General features: G+C 33.7%; 1 protein-coding gene across 1 annotated transcript in view; it reads left to right on the forward strand.

The window, feature by feature from the left end:
- DPH6 (diphthamine biosynthesis 6) overlaps positions 1 to 22,220 on the forward strand; it is a 214,869-nt gene that overhangs the window by 36,049 nt on the left and 156,600 nt on the right. Inside the window, exons 4-5 of the mRNA XM_087746813.1 lie at positions 13,958 to 14,031; positions 16,179 to 16,297. Coding sequence (XP_087602939.1) covers positions 13,958 to 14,031; positions 16,179 to 16,297 — 193 coding nt within the window. The remainder of the gene's footprint in view (positions 1 to 13,957; positions 14,032 to 16,178; positions 16,298 to 22,220) is intronic.

Below are 22,220 nucleotides of genomic sequence, written 5' to 3' on the forward strand. Positions count from 1 at the left end.
TAGGCAAAAAGGACTGTGTAAATGCTTAAATCGGAAGAGGATTGTTGTACTGAAAATTAGAATAAAATATACCATTTTAAAAAGTGATGGTTTTATTTTTTAAGGAATATTTTATCAGGATTGCTTTAAGTTTGTACAGGCTATAGAAAAATTTGACAATCGTGAGTGTGCCTTTGTTTAATTCATTTTTGTTCAGTGGTATTTTCTCATCATTTGGACATAATGATTTCCAGGATCAGTGGTATTTAGACAAAAAAAGATAAAGAACATAGACATATTAACTTGATGTGATGGAACAAACTTCTGGTGTTGTATTTTTGAGATTCCTAACAGTTTTAAAGAACTTCCAAACCCTGCTGACTTCTGGAGAAGTAACAAAAATTCTGTTGAAGATTAGAGGAGGGTTCACGAGGTTTCTCTTCCAAGTCCAAAAGGAAAGAGGCCTTTCTTTTAGACCTGTGTTCCAAATAGACTATTTTCCTCCAGCTTAATGTTTTAGAAGGTCTGTGTTCTGCTTTTATGCAAGGAGGAATGATGATAAGATCAGAAGAGCTGATTATTGGCAGTGCAGATAATGAGCATATTTCTGAGAGAGTTAATCTAAAATATGTTGTCACTGCAAAAAGTTGAAATTTGGAATATTTATTAGAGATCTTGTATGAGATTTTGTGTGTGGTACTTTAGAGTCCATTCCAAGTTGATCTGCTTGTAGGAGTAATAGCAACTTAATGATTTAGTAATTTGAAAATGTGTAAATGAAATTCTGAAGAAATTGTTAGAGTGATACAATTTGCAAACAAATGTGCAGATGTAGCAGAACAAGGGACATTGTTTCATGCAGAAAAGATTAAATACTTGCATGCTTACAGAACAGAGTGGTTTCCTAGTGACAGGAATGGATCAGTATAATATAAATGTTGCCTTTAACTCTCTTGCATGTCTGTGCAAGAATCTTGCCAAAGTCAGTGAAGTTGTACTATTAGTATCACAATAGGCCTGAGCTGCCTTACTATGCAAATAGAATTAAATACAGGCTAGGTTTAGGTTTCTCAAGTGTCTTTAAGTAGCAAGAAAGATGAAATTTCTCAAATAACCCTTAGAGAAAATTAACTTTGAATATAACGTTTTAAGGCTTTTATACATATAAGCATATGCTCCTAGAATGTTTTCAGGTGAAAACTGTGCAGCTTTCCTGCCAGCTGACTGTTGTTTGTCCACAGTGGCCTATACTTTCCCATTAGAGTAATACCAAATGAGGTAAAATAAATCTTACTACCTCAAGAATGCCTTTCTTCTTATACATTCATTATCAGATAACTTCATATTACAATAACTCAGGCCACTACAGTAATCTCCAATACAATACTTGCTTCATATTAAAAATTGAGACTTCGACACTTTGAGAGATGATACAGTTTTGAACTAAAAAAAACTATGAAGAAAGTGAAAGCAACAGGGTTTCTTGTAAGTTGTCCATGAACAGTTAAAAATTTTGAATTTATTAATCAGTCAATTACTCTACACATACTTCAGCATTATAGTTTTTGTGACAAATCAGGAATGATTGCAAATATTTTGAATCTGCACATTGTGCATTATTTATATAAATCATGTTCATGTTATCAGATGACATGACTCAGCAGTGATGCAGACGTGAATTAACTATTTGTAAAAGTCTAAGTTAAGAATCTTCAGACTTACTGATGAAATTTCAGCTTTGTCTTCAAGGGACTGTCTATCCTATGAGATATTTTTTACTCAAGTACTTAAAATTACTGAATGTGATCAACATTTCAGGCAAGTAGTAATGAACACTTTTGACAATGTTTGCATGCCTTGTTCAAATATTGCATTGAATACTTTTACATGTCAGTCAACCTTAAGTGGAAGTTCATTTCCTCTTACAGAATGTGGTATTTTGCTCCTGTACAGTATGCTCCAGATGCTATTTCTTCAAGGCTAGTTGCTGTAATGCTAAGTTTGACAGTTACATTTTGATGGAGTATATGATTTATAAATACTTTTAGTAGCTCTTTCCTACAAATAATGGAAGTTACAAAGATCTCAACATTTAGTGTTATGAAAAGATATCGTCTAAGAGGTAAAGTTTTATACAGTTCTTTGAAGTTTAAGTCAGAAGAAAAATATAAGCAAATGGTCGTATTCTTAAAAGTCCTTTTTTACTTTTAAAGTAACTAGAGCTCAGTGGTGATGTGAGAGTGCATGTATATCTGTGTGTGTGTGTGTACAGATGCACGTTAAATAGGTTTCGTAAATATGAAGTGCGGTTTTGAAAGATGTTCTTAGCTGCAGTACATGGGAGAATGTTATCTAAGTGTACGTAAACATTCCTACTTGTCATACTTGTTAGTGACAATAAAATTGACTTATTTATTCTGAAATTCTTATATGATTTAGAAAATGTTACAATAAGCAGGCAACTATTTTACTTTAATGTTACATTACAGTATATGAGTTAATTTTAGAAAAATAAATAAAAAAAATTTCTTTGTTCTCAGGAAGCTATATTCTTTACAAGGAAACATAAGGGAGGAATAGAAGATTTCTTTCTGATAGATAAAATAGCTTATTTTCATTTAAGACATGTTTTTCTTCCATGGTTCTGAGTCTTGTCCTGTTGTATATGGTAAGAGGACAACAAAAGGAAAACTCAGAATCTTGTCCCGTCATGCCTATGGTTTTACTTGTGCAAAAAGAACAGTTTCCTCACAGAATTAGTAATGTGAATGAAGTTACTTATGTGCCTCAGTATTTGCCAGCATGTGTTTTGAAATACTTAATGAAATAACATTGCTTTGGCAATACTCACGTAGAAATAAATGAGGCTAGACAGTTAATTCTTGTATGACATTTTCCTAGAGTAGCTTCCCTTAGTGGAATTCTGTTAATGAGTTGAATTATCCAAACCATGCTGCATACCTCGGGTAACCAGAGCAAGCTGTAGAGTCTGTTCAGGGTTTGTTTTGTAGATGCTGTACTGGATCTCTGTCTTGTTGGTCTTCGTTGTGGAGGGGTCGATTGCCATTAGCATCTAGCAGTTGGTCCACGTGGAGGCTATGTGGTCAAAAGCTAATGGAGAACAAGGAAAAAAAGCTTGTGTATATATTAAGAACTTAGTTTATCAAGGCTGGCTTTTGGTTATCTTACGGTTTGTTAAAGATACTATTTAAAAAAGAAATCCAAGAGTGAAATTCTACTTTGTCTGAAGTCAGAGTGTGTGATGCAAGTGGACTGAGTTGCATTATCTAAATCATGAATCTTCTCTTGACTAGAAACATAGAAGCTAATGTTCCTTTGACCTTCTTTTTCTTGATCTACCAAGTGATTTGTCTTCAGCAAGACATTGATCTGGAACATAATAATATAGGCCAGTACCTACCTTCACAAGGCAAAGACTTTTTTTCTTTTTTTTTTTCATTCTGAAGAAGCCACAATAATTGTATATGTTGGTATCTTAAAAACCTAGTTTTTAAATTTAAATCACAGTTCTTGACTACTAATTCTAGATAAATGTGTAAGAAGTGTTTATAAATTTGCTTTGTCTTTCATGTAATGGCTGTTGATATAATTGCTGTTGATTGCAAAATAGTGACACTTACAATCACCAACACTTACAATATTCAATCTAGCATGGGAACAGAAATATGTATGGTTACTTGTCTGTTTTGTAGTTGTTCACTGGCATCTTGTCGTTACGATGTTAATGTCTTTTATTCAATCTGGAGTTGACTGTTCATGCTAAATTTGGTTATCAAATTAAGTAATCAGTCTTTGTTGAGGTAATTTTATAAATAAGATTTCCTGAAAGAAGTGTCTGCAGGCAAGTTTGCTCTGTAATTATTTGAACATTTAAGAGTTGGAAGTCCCAAAGGTGAAGTAGACATTTATGTGAAACCAAATCTCTGCACAAAAGCAATTTTTTTAATTTTTTTTTTTCTTCAGCTGTAGACCATTGTCTCCCTGTCAAAGACTTTGTAGCTTCTGTTAATGGCACGTAGGCCTCTTATGCAATCAGTTGACTTGTATAAAGAAAACAAAAAATTACAGTTCTGTAGAAAAGTCCTTAGGTAAGCTTTAGAATAATGGATAAGTCTATTGATTTTTATTTTAGTATTCTAGTTTTTTTGATAGGTATATCTAGCTATATTAAATTTTACTAAATGCATTGTTTTTAGCATGACATTTTTATTGGAAAAAATGAGTCAGTCAATCTAAATTAAATAATTTAGAAAAATATTCTTGTGAAATAGTGTGATAACTAAAAAGATATCTCAACTTGCTTGTATTCTATGAAAATAGTTAATATATGAGATAACATAAAAAAAAATTCAATAATGAATGATTTGTAATTCCTAAGACTAATTGTTCACTTCGTAAATGCAGCTAAGCAGAGAATCAGTATATCAGGAAAACCTGCGTTTATTGTGTGATGTATGACCATAGTGGAAGATTTCCCTGGTTTTCTGTTTCTACTATTTAGAATTTAATTCTAGCCTTTTGAACTGCAGTAATTCAATATACTTCTGTTTGATATTAGACTTTGAGAATGGTATTTCTCTCTCGCTCGCTCTCCTTTTTCATTTGCAGTGGTGTGTGCATGTGCTCCTGTGCATACAAACATACCCCTGCGCCGTCTCCTTGAATCTTTGGTGCTTCCAGGTAGCAAGAGGGCCATGCACTAATTAAATGTGGTTATTATGAGATTGTGATTAGATACTGAAAGTAGTGACTGAGAGCTGGTGAATGCCCTCCTACACTGAATTAATAGATTTTCTGTGTGTGTTTTCTAGCAATATTTCAATAATTGTATTTGTAAAACTCTTAAAGTTAGGCCATCAGTTACTCTTAAAGGTGGTGGTGTGTCTGTCTGTGCCCTATGCAGGACATTCATAAAAATGAATCTAATTAGCTTTTAAAGTGAATTAGTTTGTAGTATTATCAACTTGTATAGATACTATTATTCAAAAGTAATTTACTTTTGAAGTGAGTTAAGCTAAACACAGTAAAGACTACCGAAGTTCTTAATGAAAGTGTTCACACAGGGATTTCATATGAATCCACATTAAATTAATTTCCACCCCTGTTTTTGGAACTACTTCTACCTGAGGAATGAAGGCATGAGATAAATGTGCTTTGAGGTCTCTAAGTGGAAGACAGGAAAGTCCCAGATGATGTGTAGTGATCTGCAAGACTATGTGATTCATAGCTAGTCTGCAAAACCTTACCAAACAGCAGTTTTTCAATTTGAAGGGGAGTTATTATATCCCTATGTCTCAGGCATATTTCCATACTGTCTTTGATTACTTGCAGCTGCCTCTGACAGACATATCAAAGCTTAGAAAAATCACCTACTCTGTTTGAAATCAGTATAATCAGTGATCTTAGAATGCTTCACAAATCATAAGGCAAAACTCGTATTTAAGAATTTTCTACTCAAATAATTGCAGAAGCCTGAAAGTCCCGTTACTAACGTATATGTTGTCAATCACACACATGCAAATATCTTGTGTTTTAATTTGAAGTTTTGCAAATAACTGATAATCATTATTTAGATGCAAATGACCTTAAACTTTAATTGAAGCATGTGTAACAGTTTTCTGTTATTTATGCAAGCTTCTAGGAGGATATCAATTGGAAAGACAATTTCATTTAGAGATAATCTATTTTATATCTTGGTCATAAAATGAACTCTGTTGTGGCAAAGCTGTGAAGCAAATGTTAAAAATTAAAGCTAGTTTAACCATTCTTCAGCTATTTATACTTCAGTTTCTTTACATAGATCTGTTCTAAACAGTACATTTTTAGGGATATTCTGCATTTTTCTGAACGGGAGTGTCCTAGTTTCCTTGCAGTACACGTGAACAGGCATATATAGGCGCAGGTCTAGCACTTCCTTTTTCTTCCTTTGATATTATTTTGGCTGTTGTATGCAATATTTCATTTAAGATAGATATTATTAAGGTGGTAAATAGTTCTGTGCAGGGATATGCTTAGCAGTAACCTTTACTCATAATGTGATATTGTCTGTATGTCTTATTTTGTTCAGCTTTCTCTGGCACTGATGAAGCCTAAGGCTGCTGTTTCTTTGAGTTGCTGATAATTTTTATCTGATTAACTGACACATTTAGTTGAAATCAGACACAGCCCTTAGGCTGGGCATGGATTTAATTTAAAAAGTATCAAAGGTTTGCACTGTGTGCTGTTTAATCATCATGTTTATCAGGCAAAGAAAAATTACCGGAAGGACCATAGGGAGAGAGTTATCTTAAGGAGCAGTAACTTGGGAAATTGATAATAACTCCGAGGTAATTTACAGCTAACTTTTACATTCATTAATGTAACATTTCCCACTAATAATTACAGTGCATGTAATATACTAATTAAATTGAAAATATTAGCACTAATTTTCTTTTTGCTGAACTCTGAGAGGGTCAGGTAAAGACATTAAAATATGAAATTAAAGAAAAGCTCTGTACTAATACTGCTGCAATGCATATTCTACTTACTAGTAGAATACTTCTACCAGTATTGTATGCTACAATGCATATGTAGACATTCCTCAAATTACCATCATTATCCTTAATAGAATTTCAGTCACTGAAATAAAAAAAAAAAAAGAGCAAAATTGAAATCACAGTGTACTAGCATAAATTACTCTTATGTTTCTGTTTATATTTTACTTCAGCTGTGAACCAGTATGTCAGTATTGTACATGGGTATTGCAGAGCCACCTTAACAACAGCATAACAGTAAGCATACTCATGGCACTGATGTTTTGGAGCTTTCACAAAACTGTTTAATTTTTTATACTACTTTCTGGTAGAAAATACAGCTAAAAGTAATTTATGATATATGGAGAGCAGCGGTTTTGAATTGTGTTATTCATTAAACTGCTTAAAAATACATATAACTTTAAAACTATGAAGCTTTAAACATAAATTGTACATTTTAGTACAGTTACAGTTGCAAAGATCGATTTGCTGTTCTAACACAATTGTTTATGAAGATTATTCTTCGTGAATGTTACGAACAGCAATACATTAATGGTTATAACAAGACATGTAATAATGACATAATTTCACTTACAGTTAAAACATAACTAATAATTATCTTATGTACATAGAAATGCTGTATACTGCTGCTAAAAAATGTGTTGTTTAGATGCTTTTAAAAGTTGTTTTTTATACCTGCCTTTTAAAATGAGCAATTTTGGTAGTTTTGAAGGGGAAAAATAAGTTTTAAAAAGTCATATGGAAAATAAAAAGTTGTTAGCATCTGTATACATCTGTTTAGCATCTGTTTTTATGTATACATTACATACTTCGTGATGTAATACTTTGTGACAGAGTATACTGTACTGAGTATAAGTGTTTTCTGTATTATCCAAATAGTTCAGAGAAGCAATTTATTTTTACTTTAGACTAACCTATTGCACTAGCAACATATTAGTTTTACCTGGCTTAAAAAATCTCTTAAATTAACAGCACACGACGTTTTCTTTAATAATAACAAAAAAAAAAAAAAGAAAAAAAAAACCCTTCCATATTAACTGTCCTTGAACATTTTTCTGTTCCCTATTACTTTTTATATAATACAGCACCTAACATCTTTCCTCCAGAATTTTCCTAAATTTGCTTCCTTGGCTTTTGAGTTCAGTGCAGATCCCTGATATTTAGCCTGCAGATGTCAGCCTGCTCTACCCATGCTGGGACTGCAGTTTTGTGAACATGCTTTTTATGGTACCAAACATGATCAGATTCCACATTAAAAGGTGAAGTGTGGTATCTGAGACCTGGCACCATTGATTCTGGGATTGACTCTCTGCTAACCACGATCAGCTCTGAATGAAACAAAATCCTATCTGTTTGCAAAATGTCCAATAACTCTCTCAATACCAAACAGTAAATCCAGTGAAGAACTAGTTTTCAGTTAGTACTCTTTGCATGCTTCAAGTGCTGAGCTGAATACACTGTGCAGCAAGGCTTTATGTAAACTTTGCCCAGATGAGGAATTTATGAAGGTTGTTAGACCGTAGTTTTTTTCTGTTCCACCTCATACTCCATCCTTCTTCCCTTCAAATCTTCTTATTTCTTGAATTTGTGCCACTCCAACCTTGATTTGTTGAACCGTACAGAATAGGGGGATTGAATTTATTCCATTTCATGGTATGTAAGTATATTAACTAGTTCTCCCATTTCAAAGCATTTATTAAGTATATTGATGTTTCTCCTTGTGGAAGCTGCTGTCTGGACAGTGATGGAAGTTTATATTTGCTCTTTACCATCAGAAGAACTAAATGAAAAGTGATGGTGGTGAATAGCTCCCTGTCAAAAGTCTTTAAACGTGAATGCTAACCACAAGTGAAAAATGACACAATGTACTGCCGCTTCAAAAGATGATCAAAACTTACGTATTATCAAAGGAAATAAAGTAGAATAAGTGCAGAACATCTTGTATATGATTATTTAAATCAGATGTAATGTAGCTTGTAAGCAAGCAGCCCATGACAGTCTTCTGTTCTTTTGTTACTACCTTCAAGATATATTGTATACATATGTACATATATATACACACATATATGTTTATGTGTGTGTGTATATATATGCATTCATACACATGCACATTCACCCTCTAAATGTGTTATAGTTATGTATAATTGAAAAAAAAAAAAACAACCCGCAAACCTCAAAACAAAACCTATTAGAATCTGCTTGATATTTAAATTTCAAGTTTGGGCCATTATTCCAACAGTTGTTTAATAGAAGTTCTGTGACCTTAAAGATTACAATGGCTTTTTTAATTCCTTTACCATAGGATCATTTTGAAAGTTCCTAGGATTCAGGACTAGAATTTTTAAAATCCCAAACAAATAGGTCTGCGAAGCAGTTCTTCATTTTAGTATAGAAGTAGTATTGTGTTTGTATAAGAACAGGACACTTAAGTTTCTACTTCCAGGTACTTTTCTTTTTAATTTGAGGGAGTTTTCTTACTGAGTATCTTTGCAGATGTATACATTTTGTGAGAACTTGAAAAAACAGAATGAATTAAAAAAAATACCATGTTTATTGCTGTGTTAGCTTGTTAAAAAATGTAATGGCCAAGTCAGTTGCCATCTTCATGGATGAACAGGAGATTCTGTGAATCTGTGTATTTGGGAAATCGTGAAAGGAAGTCCTACAGGTATTCATTTCACTGCATATTTGTTTATTATGAGCATCACATCTTTTTTTGAAGTTTATGATACAGTTACTCTCGTCTTATATCTCTGACACAACTATTTATTTCCCTTTCTTAGAGAAAGAACAGTATGTATAATGGAAACTGTCATGGTAACAACAGATTTGCAATGCACTATAATAAATATTATGATGATAACAGTAAGCGTATTATTTGTTTTGGTGAGGAGAGAGAAGTGCATGTGTTATAAAACAGGTTGCCCAGAGAAGTTGTGGATGCCCCATCCCTGGAAGTGTTCAAGGTCAGGTTGGATGGGGCTTTGAGCAACCTGATCCAGTGGAAAGTATCCAAAGTATCTAGTGGGACTAGGTGATCTTTAAGTTCCTTTCCAACTCAAACCATTCTATGTTTCTATGATAAAAGAATATGGAAAATTGTGTATGATATGTGCATTTATGTAGCCATGGTGATTAATCTAGTTGTGAGACAACAGTTGTACAGCCCTGTGTTTGTTTGTATCAGATATTTCAAAAACATTATTTACTGAACTTAGTTGATGGGATAGTTTGCCTCTGATAACTTCGTACTGAACAATGAAAGTTGTTATTAAATGGTCTGTAGTGTCTGGTTTTCCAGAATATTTGAGCACTCTTTTTTTAATCAGGAAATAAATAGAAAAAACTCTGTGATAGAACATTGGATGAGAACTTTACTCAAGTGTTTGGAAAACATATACTGAATATCATTTCCGAAATATCATTCTCTATCCAGCCACTATGGCTGAACACTTCTTTTTGACGGAAATAGTCAGGAAAAGCCCTGAATATTTTAGGTGAACCTGTTAGCAAAAAAAAAAAAAAAAAAAAAAAAAAAAATCTCCTATTGTATATAAAAATTGGTGGCAATACAGTTTTATGCTGGAAAAGTTTGTAAACTTAACTGTTCAAAATTATAATAAGAATAAAAATTCAGAATAACTTAAAATTTTTTGTTTTCCTTCACAGCATAATGGTACTACACACAATAGGCAGGTGCATAAAAATAAATAATACTGTTAAGTAGTGACAATGTTGGGAATCTGTGCTTAATCGGTGAGCTCCAAGCTCTTCCACTTTTAGAAATTATTGCTGCTCTAATACCCAATAAAAGCTTAAAAACGTGTTATAACAGTATTTTCAAATTGATACTTTTGACACCAAGTCCTTGTACAGAAGTAATTTCAGAGTGTGGTCATCTCTGTTTGTTGTCTGTGAGACTATAAGATCTCAGAGTTTAGTTCCATGGTAGTGACTATCATTTGCCAAAGGGTAAAATTCAGAGCTCTAAGACAGGAAATTCAGGGCCACTGCAGGCATTATTTGCATTGCTACATTCTGTTTCCAAAAGTTCAGCTATGTCTCAGTCTTTGAATTTGTGGCAGGGAAGAGTCCCTTTTTTAAAAAAATATTTTAAAAATGTAGGATTTTAAAATTATTTATTATTAACAGAACCATTTTTTATGACAAAAATCTATTAATCAAAGATATTGTACATCTCATTCTTAGAAGGACTTCAGAAAAATTACTTAAACATATCCTCTCTACATTTTTGCATTAATAGTATGTCCGATAGATTATTTTTTACCAGTTCTTTCTGAAATACCTCACTATGAGAATCATTAATGCATTTTTATGGCTGATCTTGTGGATGGACCCACTATCAGAAAAGTACTGTAATATTAAAGTCAAGTGATGTGATTTGATTCCTTCGACTCCTGTTATTCTTCCAGTAGATGGTAGTACTAATTGCAGCTGTGATGGCAGCCTGAGAGTTGACATTTGCATGGATCAGAAAAGAGTGCTTATCTTTGCATCGCAATTAAGTGAGGGTTGTAAGAAAATTCAAAATTATTTTCTGGATGTTAACAGTTAAGGACTATGCTTTGCAAGAATGTATATTCTGTGTTCAGTTTTATTACCATATATTGTCCTAGTCGCTGAGAGTCTGGATATACTTCACAGCAGGAGTCCCAAGTTTGTTTGCAAAAGTGAGAAGCCTTAGCCACTCTGATTCTGTGATTCCATTACAAATATATTATAGTGTGTTGAGGAGGAAGGGATGCAGGCTATTTCATTCCTTCACACAGAAGGATGTGTGGTGACTTGGAAACAGGGACAGTTCATATTTAATGTATTAATTGTTTAATAATAATGGTTCGTGGTGTCAGATCCTGTGCATGGTCCACTTCAAGATTATTACCTTTGAGGATACGTTGCCTGTGATCAATTGTTCACATAAGCAGAAATACAGGTAATGTTTCTGGACGTGTTGAATGATGTCTGAACGTTGTGACAGAACACATTTTGAAGGCATTGTTAGTGTTATTCTTTTCACATAAAAATACAAACAAACAATACTTAGCTGTGATGTTTTCCAAGACTTATGTGACTTAACTTTATAATCTTTCTAGAAAGAACTTTGAAGAATGCAACTTCAGTGCAATTGTTAGCAGTACAGGTAAAATGCATATCAAAATTGGATGAAACAAAGGAGTATGGGTAAAACATTTTAGATGTACTTGAAGATCCAAGAAGGCTTCATGAATCATTTTATCAAATTTATTTGAAGAAAACTGTACTTATATAACTGTGTTAACTTTTTAAGAAATGTAATTCTAGATGGGTGAGTTGAGTAAATTGAAATGTCTGTGATTTGTCTTTATTCTGAAAAGAGCCTTGAAATGTCGTTGCACAGAAAGCTCAAAGAGAAGCAGAAGGAATATTGGCTGGATAATAGTAATAATAATGACAATACCAGCACTGGTTAATGAACAAGTGACGGATAAGCTAAAATTAATTTTTGTCAGTACTATTACTTCTGGATATGTGAGAAGCATCAACCTGAATCCTGTATGATTCGGCACTGAGTTCCGTATTAAATGATATATCCATTAATGACATGTAGAAGTACATAAATTGAACACTGATATAATTTTCAGATTACTATAGCTAGGAATTTTGATGAATACAATGACTCTTAAATCAGAAGTATACATGTGTATGAATAACTTAGGAATTTGGTTGGGCAAATATGAGGTGACAATTAGAATAAGGTAATAATAATAATAATTAGAATAAGATAATAGATTGAGGAAAGACTATCCCAGACAGACATAAACCAGGAAATTTTGCCTACAATATAATTATGAATAAAGCACCTTCTGCATCGTTTTATTGATAAGCAACTGAAAATGAATTTTAAATTCAGTACCATGGCAGGCAAAGACTGGTTTGATTTTGAAATTTGTATCTAGGTATATAGTTGAAATTTTTGTGGTAAAATCTTGCTGCTAACTTCACAGGATTGCTGTCTAACTGAGCAGGTCCAGAAGGTAAGTCATGCTGTGTAGTTATGATCAACCTTGGTTAAGAGAGGAAAACAACTAAATAAAGTCTAGCTGGAGCAAATTTTAGGAAAAGAAAGTAAATTCAGCATGTTGATTGGGACTCAAGCAACTTAAAAATGCAAGAGCTTATGAAATATTGTGAATGTGTTGTCCTGGTTTCAGCTGGGATAGAGTTAATTTTCTTCCTAGTAGCTGGTATAGTGCTGTGTTTTGGATTTAGTATGAGAATCATGTTGGTAACACACTGATGTTTTAGTTGTTGCTAAGTAGTGCTTACACTAAGTCAAGGACTTTTCATCTTCCCATGCTCTGCCAGGTGCACAAGAAGCTGGGAGGGGACACAGCCAGGACAGCTGACCCAAAGTGGCCAAAGGGCTATTCCATACCGTATGACATCATGCTCAGTATATAAATTGGGGAGAGTTGGCCGGGGGGCATCAGTCACTGCCTGGGGACTGGCTTGGCATCAGTTGGTGGGTGGTAAGCGGTTGCAGCACTTGTTTTTCCTGGGTTTTGTTCCTCTCTTTTTTGTTGTTGTTTTCCTTTTCACTATGTTGTTGTTGCTATTATTGTTGTTGTTGTTGTTGTTGTTATTATTATTTTATTTTAATTATTAAACTGTTTGTATCTCAACCCACGAGTTTTCTTACTTTTGCCCTTCCGATTCTGTCCCCCATCCCACCGGGAGGGCGAGCGAGCGGCTGTGTGATGCTTAGCTGCTGGCTGAGTTAAACCACGACATAGGTGCATTTTCGTATGTTACATTGTCAGTGTGTTTACAAGAAAAAATAAAGTACTATTGGCTTAGGTAATTGAAATGAAACAGAGAAAATATGTCTTGGAAAACCTTTTTTTTTATAGCAGAATTTTTAAAAGGTGACATTGAGTAAGTTGCCTGCGAGTTTTCTTGTTCTGGTGTTAGGATAACAAGATGAATCCCACATCGTCTTGTGCTGCATATTGTGACGAATGCTAACAGTTTAATTAATCATCATGATTGTATGTTGCTGATATTTATTTGTAGGTGGGATAGCTAACACCTCAGTTACAGCAAAGATCTGGAAGTAATTTTCAGGATGTCAGGAAAACTTTAGGATAAGCTGTTAAATCTGGTACTTTTCAGTTATCCTCGTTATTTCTTCTGTAGAATGGTACTTGAGTCGAATAGATTACCGTGTTAGAGTAATAACCACATAGTAGGTCAGCTGTGCTGCTCTCTTCTATGCAAGACCTGCATTCCAGCCCATTCAGTTCCATTTACTGGACACAGGGAAAAAGATTTATTCTTGGTTGAATCTGCTAGTAGGGTTACTGAATCTCTGTTGCTTAGGCCAGCATATACTGCTATCATTAATATTCCATGTCTTTTTTCAGGACAAAGAAGGAGTGGAGGGTGTATCTGTGGGAGCCATTCTTTCTGACTACCAGAGAGTTCGAGTTGAAGATGTGTAAGAAAACATTGATCTTTATTAATACACATATTCTGGAAAGTGCTTTACTTGTTTGTTTTCTAACTAAAATTCTGGAGCAGGGACAGTTGCTTTATTTCTTATGTTCTATGATACCCAATTCCTTCAATTTGTTAATGTAAGTATCTTTTTTTTTTCTTTTTTTTTTCTTTTTTTTTTTTTCGCCTTCCCTGGAACCGTGTGTTTATTAGTAAAAATCCAGTAGAGACTATACTGGATTTTTGGATTGCTCTTCAGGTCTCTCATGGATCTGTTGAAAATACTGAGAGTTTTGATATGAAAATAGTTGAGTAGGTTCAGATCTTTGATTTCAACAGAAAATTCACTCAGTTCCAGTGACGACAGTGTTGTGGTCAAGTACCTCTATTTTTCAACAGAGTTTTAATATAGAGGAACATTCTGCGACTTGTTATCATGAATTAAATGCAAGAGAATCCTTATGTGCATATCTTCCCTTACTTCCTTAAGATCTAAAATCTGTTATCAATCAGGAGCTTTCATTTGTCATTTCTACTGTGCACACTCATTGAGTCTAGATAGATTGTGATACTTCTGAGAGTCTTAATTAAAAAAAGAATTATGTAATGGGAATTGCACGTGTTATATAGGCCAAGATTTGATTTGGGTCTGGAAAAAAATTTTCACTATATATGTCTGATGAAATACAAAACAACCTTGTGTTAAAAAATAATTTCATGAGTTCATTGGTTATTTGTTGATGATAAAAGCAAATATCTGGAATCCGTTATGAACTGTAAGAATGGTGAAGTTAATGCTGTGTGAACTCGACTCACATCAGCAAGTTACATAGCGTGGGTGTTTTCTTTGTTTTACGTAGGTAAATTGCAGTCAGAAATAGCTCCTTTCTTTTGCTTTTCCCTTACACTTAAAACATTTTAATGACTGCCTGATCATATTACTAGATATTTTAGAAAAGATTACTTTTGTTGATTGTGGCTTTCAGATTTTTTACCATAGCCAAAAGACTGACAGAACATCACAATATTTCAAACAGACCTGATTAATCCCAAGGTTGCTCAGTGGTAAAAAATTTTTTACATTGACCTGCAGATTCAACCCTTGCAATAAAGTTGTTTCACATAAATCATCCCAGTTACTTGGATTGAGCTAATTTGTTAGCTAAAGTTAGGCACCTAAATGAACTACATCACATTCAGAGTTGCTAAATATTTCGGTTAATTTCACAACTTCATGCTCTGTTAAAATACATGAAAGTAATAACAAAACCAATCAGATTATATGGGTGCTAACTGTGGATTTAACATGTCAACATTAAACATCCATTTAACTATAAAGTCTTGACATTAATACTAGTGAGTCTATCTAACGTATGGGAGAAAGCCCATATATTAGATAAACAATAATTGACAAATAAATATAATTTTTGCGTGCTCTGAGCTAGTCCCATAGTTAAATGTGTTTAAGTTTTTCAGGAACTAGACATTACACATTTTATCACCAACTGATGGTACTTGACAATTTGCAGAAGGGTTACCTATCAATAGTGCAGATTAGTGATTCTCTAATTTGCTAAACAATCAAATACTGTGTATCAAATGCTGTCTAAATATGATATGTATCAAAACAAATAATTAAATTTACACTAACAAGTTGTTACTTTGTATCACAAGCTGTATATATTTTCCTGAATGATTCTTTTCCTTGGGTGTTGATCCAAATCACAGGTTTGTTGAGTGTAACAAATTCAGCATATTGTACTAGTGACATGTGGCACATTTATCGTAGAGCAGTAACTCTTGCCTTAGCTGCGTTCATAAAAAGTGATCACTTCCTAAGGTATTAATTGGTTTGCGTCCCTAAAGGTTTAGGAATGCATTTTCTCATGGTTTTACTTTTGTTCCTGTGCAAATCTGTTTACATCTTACTTGCACAGGTGAATTATAGTCAGAACAATTTTATTTCATTTTTTAATATTAGACTTAATGTATATACTGAAATTTAGGAATAGTAAAGTAATTGAAATCATAGAAGAAAATTATTTAAAGGTAGGGAAAGAGAGAAATTAATTTTCTTTAATTTTACATTAATCATGCTGTGTAAAAGCATAATGCTTGGCTTCATCCAATTTTTTGTTTGTTTTTAAGTTGCAGAAGGCTTAATCTTCAGCCTTTAGCTTACCTTTGGCGTCGGAACCAGGAAATATTGCTTAAAGAAATTATATCATCTAACATTCAAGCCATAATCATAAAGGTGGCAGCTTTCGGTACGTATTCAGATTCTGAGCAATATTGTCTCTGAAACTTCCCATGGACAAATCCACAACATAACAGAGAAAACCAGAAATTTTGTTCTGTATTTTAGGATAAGAAGTGTTAATATGAAGACAATTTTAAAAAATTACATGGCTGAATACCAGTCATGATATCTGAATAATTAATTTACCTGTATGCAATTCATTCTTAGAGGAGACATGGAAAGTAATTCTTCCTAGCATAGTCATTGAATTCCTTTTGCAATTTTTTTGTTCTAGTTTGGTTTTGATTTGCAGTAAAGATGCCTGCATAATTCAGTGGTTCACAGTATTATCATTTATAGATGATGGAAACTGGTGGCTAGACAATATTCTAAAGCAACCGTGAAAGTTTTAATAGAAATACAACAAATTAACATCAAACAAGATGTAATTATATGAGGCCAAAAGGAGGTTTGTATAATGAAGCAAATCAATATGAAAGATAACCTGTTTGTTTATTGTTTGAATGTAAAGATAAGGTCAAACGAAGTTTTATAGGAGGGCTTATTGAATGACATGCTCTATAACCCTAAGAAGCACATGAGAAACATGTTAATGGTACAATATATTCATGTCAGGCCTCTCTGCAGTTTTTCATTTAAGAGTATCAAATGAGGTCTTAAGCATAAAGTGTGACCAAAGGACCTTTTCTTTTTGGGTTGACTATAGATTTGTGGTCCATTGTACCAAAGAATGGCTCCTATAATTAAGAGTGTTAGTGGCTCGGTGGTTAAAGATGTATGTTTAAAAAACAGTGGTTTATAAACTTGCCTTAGAAGTCCAATGGCTGGTTTATCTGGGCAACTTTTACATCAAATTCCTAATGTCTGTTGTCTTTAAAGAATGCTTTATAACAAAGTAATTTCTCCTTAAATATTAACTAAGAATTGAATTATAATCCCTTTAGACTGGATGAATTCCACAACTTTTTTTAATTTATTCTTTATTTTTTGTATTTATTTGTTCCTCTTTAGCTGGTATAGTTTCTAACTAGTTTTTACATTATCACTATGGTGTTCTCACTGTATTGTTCTCTAGGATCTGCTGGGACTGCTAGTGGGATTAGAATGATTAGAAATACCACATTCCCTCGTTCACTTATAGGTAACAAGCAATGTAATTTAATAGCGTTTTCCTGAGTTTTTGAAGGCCAGTTACAAATACATAGGAGTTGAACGCTGTGTTTTCTACTATAAAACACTTCTTTTTTTTAAGTTGGAAAAAAAAACCCAAACATCTTTTTTAAAGGAAGAGTTTCCAGGCCATGTAAACTACATTTTTATATTTACGTTATTTTTCCATAAAATAGAATGCCTTCATTGCTTTTGATGACATGAATTAAAAATGAAAGTCCACAAAGAATATGTAACATGCTTTTCCACATCAGAATTATTTTTTAAAGAAAATATATGATTTAAATAATAGATAAAACTATGTCACAAGTAGACATCGTTGATGACCTGTCTTATGCCTGAAGCCAGATAGGCTTGTCTTTTGTATTCTACAGTCTTAAACTTAAAATGCACTAGTTAGTGCACAAAGAGTGCTTTGTGGGCTACTTATTGAAGGAGCGAATACCATAAATTCTTATAGATAGCAATTAGATAGAAAATCACTCCGAGGTTTTTTTTTTTTCCTTTTAATTTTTTTGGCTACAGGTAAAAGAAAGATCTTATCAGAGTCAATTTCTCACCTGCCTCAGGCAGGCGTAATTAGATGTAAGCAAATTTAATGGAGCTTGTGTGCTCTGGGGCCATTCTGTAATGCTTTAATAATTGCATGCCTTATTAAAGTGGATTTAAGGTATGAAGGCTGTTTAACATATCAAGTGGCAAAGAAGATAAGATACAGTTTAACTTTTTGCCTATTAGATTAATAATCAAAGCTAAACTGCAATGAAAATATTTAAAATAACAGATTTAAGAGTCTGAAGGGTAATGCGTTAGATGGCACATTGTACAGATGTTAATGCAAGAAGCAAATCTGTAACCTGAGCTTGACATTCGTCAGCGCTGGCATACTTGTACACCCGCCTCGTCCTGTTTTCCATTAACTCAGTGCCAGTATTGGCAAGGTAAAAGCCTGTAGTTTTATGTAGAAAACACATAATTATGCAAGTAAATGAGCATTAGTTTAGTACATTTCCCTAAATCCACCATTACAAATGAATACCATAAACTTTGCCAGTGGCAAGTTTTCTCAGCGTAGTGTGCTTTTCCAGATGCAATACCAATTGCTCTCACTTACATGCAAAGGAAGTGTTGTTAGCAAGCCTTCTTCACATACCTTCTGTTGATCTATAAGTAGATCAGCTTTCTTTCCTTTAGAGTGTATTTCAGAGGCTTTGATGATGAGAGAAAAACATTCCATGATCTAGCAGCAAACCTAAGGTATAAAAAAAAAAAAAGCTGCTTATGCATATTTATCTTCAGTGCCATTTTCTTGCTGCTAAAGATGCCTGTATGATGCACGATACTTTTATATTTGAAATATGCCCCTCTTCAGTGGAAATCCCAGAGAGTCAGAATGAGGTTACTCAGTAATAGCTAAAATAGAAGCAGTTATTGATTGTTTTTAACATGTGTGTGCCTGAAATTCCAGTAGTATCCATTGCTCATGTGAGACAGTGTAATATAGCACTGTGTAATATAACAGAGACAGTGTAATGTAACACAATAATAAGATGCAGTTTTGATATCCTTGCTCTCTGGACACACTTTATGGACTAAAATTCTAATTAACTTGCAGAGTATGCGTATAACAGATTCAACTTTTAATCTTGGTAACTTTACGTACTGGTCTTACCTGTGCCACATTCTAAAGCAAATTGCTTCCACTGCAGCACAAGGTGTTATACTTAATTGGAAGTGAGAGAAGGAGGAAGGTTACATTTGGAAGGAATCTTTGGGTTCCTCACAGTGTGGTCCTCTGTAAAAATTGAGCATCGAGTTTTATTTAGTTTTACTTTACTTACATAGTTAACTATACCTAAATCTTGTTAAGAATTAGCACTAAAACTTAAGCGCCACTATACATTTTAAAATATGACAAACTTCAGTTCTCATATATATGAGAATATAGTTGAAATTGGTTTTGTGTCATGCAGTTAAAGCAGTTTGTCCTCAGTGATTCTAATTTTTCTTGAAGTTTTAAGAGTAACGTTCACCTTCAGTAAGTTTTATAAGTGCACATTGTTAGCTTGAGAAAGTGGGGGAAACAATTGCTTCTTCAATGTTTCACTCAAAATCAGAATATAAGCTCAAATTTCTATCCTTTATGGGATTAATATACATTATTTACCTTATACATTGCAGCTTCTTCCCGGTTTGGTTGTAGTAAATTAATGATTTATTGTTGAATTAAAAACCTGAAAAAACATTGTAATTATGAGGTCAGATAATAGAAATACTAAGTTGAAAAAGAAAAACTCTTTCATGGTAAAATTATGTTTCTAACTTCTAGCTGTTCTTTGGACCACAGGAGAGAAATGATAACAGAATGCTGTTCAACTGTTAGACAATAATTAAAGCTGAAACTTTGTATCAGGGATGATTAGCTTGTGGTCCTCAGCCTACATTTGAAGTGGTGCTCTTATGCCATAGCTACATCCTTTATATTGTATGTCCGGCTGCTATGATTGCTTCTCGACAATCTGCATGCTCAGCCATGCGTAGAGTTGAAATCACAGGGGCTGTAGAAGCTTAAATTTTGAGATGGCGTGGGCCCTCGTTGCTTACCTAGGCTATTTACCTCCAACAATGGAGTAATGAGTCCTTAGGGAGCCATTGCCATCTCCTGTCTGTCAACAAATCCTGAAGTTCCTTCTCTAAAATGAGCTGTGTGAAGTATGTATAATTTAACTTGAGTCTCCTTTGCTGTGAGGAGATCTTGCCGCTTGCCTCACAAGGCCAAGAAGATTGGTATACTCCTGCTGTACATAGAATCCTCTGAAAAGCAGATAGTTTAGGGATGTGTATGTTTTTGTACATGAGCTTTTAACTTAGAGAATGTTACTTGTCAGTATAATGAAATCAGTACCTGGAGCTTTTGTTTATTATTTAAACCTAACCACCTAGGTGTCTGCATTGTTGTTTATTATTTGCATGCCACTAGTGTACAGAAGTGAAATCCTGACTTACTGAAACTGATAGCCAGACTCCCATTAATTTTCATGGAGTTAAGATTTACGTATGAAGTAGTACATTAAAAAAGAACTAGCATCACACAGTTTCTGGTTAAGCTCCTGAGGGTATAATTTAGTGTTACAGATAAACTGATCTAATAGTGAGTCGCTGCTAAAAGGTTGATCTTTCCTTCCCCTTTCTAGCTGACTCTTCCAAATCACAAGTCTCTACTCGCTTCTGCCCCTGTAAAAGCTCCAGTGATTGTGTTGCTGCAGCTGGGTGATCCAGCAGAGAAGTACTGCTTTTTTGTGTGTGCAGGGAACTTGCTGTGTAGATGCCACGGCTGTATGGAGGGCAAAACTCTCTCTTTCAGTAGAAAGATTACCACTAAATTGGGTTGGCTATAATGTCAGATCATATCCTGAAGTAAAATTGGTGGTTGTGTGAGTTTTGTCCGAGCACATCATCTGTGGAATGGAAAGGAAATGTGTTCTTTGAAAATGTGTCTCTAGTTTTTAGTACTGAGCAATTTTAAAGTCATTATTGGGGAAACTGAAGGAACTTGTTATATATATATATATCATCACAGGGAAACATGCGTTCTCTAAATCTTTTCAAAAATTTCTCAGACAATTCGCAACCATAACAGAAGGAAGCGAGGAACATTTTGTTAAGAAATCAATACAAGATCCCATTTGTTTTCTCCCATATTGTATTGTAAGGATTTGTTTACTTACTTATTACTAAATAAACTAAACATTGGCATTATTCTTAGCTAGTTCAGCTTATTTAGAGGTGACTGTTCCCTTGCTCTTTCCTTGGGCAGTTACCAGACACTGGAGCTGTAATGAAGTCTATGACTTTGCTCTTGATAGCGTTTGGTTTTATTAATATAAAAAAGACTTCTTCTGTTTATCATAATTTGAAGTGGAACGTAAAATGACTGATAATATTTTTCCAAGTACTGTCAAATTTTAATGATGGTCTATTCTGTTAGGAGTAATGTATTCTAAAAAGTAGCCTTAATTTTTCTAATAAAAGTTTATCTGTGGGCAATGTTAAAATATTATCTTGTATACACATATGATAGCTTTAATTTTTATTGTAATTTTTTTTCAGATTATAAATTTAGTAAATTTATGCCTATCATGCAATTTAGGAAAGATATTCTTATTAGTCTTTTCCCCCTTCTAATCCTTGTTTCCTAGCTGGCACATGTTATTGTCACTGAATTTTCAAATAAAGCTTCCAAAGCTTAGTTGGTCCTTTAGAGTTTAAGTGTATTTGACACTTTAGCCTCAGGCTTGTTCCCTAATACATTTGTCTAGTACCTCATTTATCTACATCATTCATGTTATTTATGATAAAAGAAAAGGTACCACACCTGTTTGTTCACCAGACGTTGTATGAAAAGACTTGGGAAGAATTATGAAACCACAGGAGCCATTTTAGCACAGGCCCTCTTTTTCCTAAGGGAAAAGATTCACGTAGGAGAAGATCAATATAGAGAAATGGGAATTGTATGCAAGACCAGAAATCAATCGAAATTAGCTTGGGATTTAAGAAGAATATAACACAAAAGAGATGAGTAAGAGAAAAGAGAACTAGGAATGGACTTTAAGTGAAGAAAAGTTTTGATTCAGAGCATAGCTGAAAGGTTAGAAAAATGAGATAAGAAAATAATCTTTGCATTTGGAATGTTATTTGCCTTGATGCTTGTACATGAATGACAAATACTTTGTTATCAGTGTAAGATGAGGTTTTGGGAA

The sequence above is a fragment of the Nipponia nippon genome, unplaced genomic scaffold (assembly GCF_047370975.1).
Source record: "Nipponia nippon isolate SJK-2023a ecotype South Korea unplaced genomic scaffold, ASM4737097v1 scaffold_10, whole genome shotgun sequence".
Lineage (NCBI taxonomy): Eukaryota > Metazoa > Chordata > Aves > Pelecaniformes > Threskiornithidae > Nipponia > Nipponia nippon.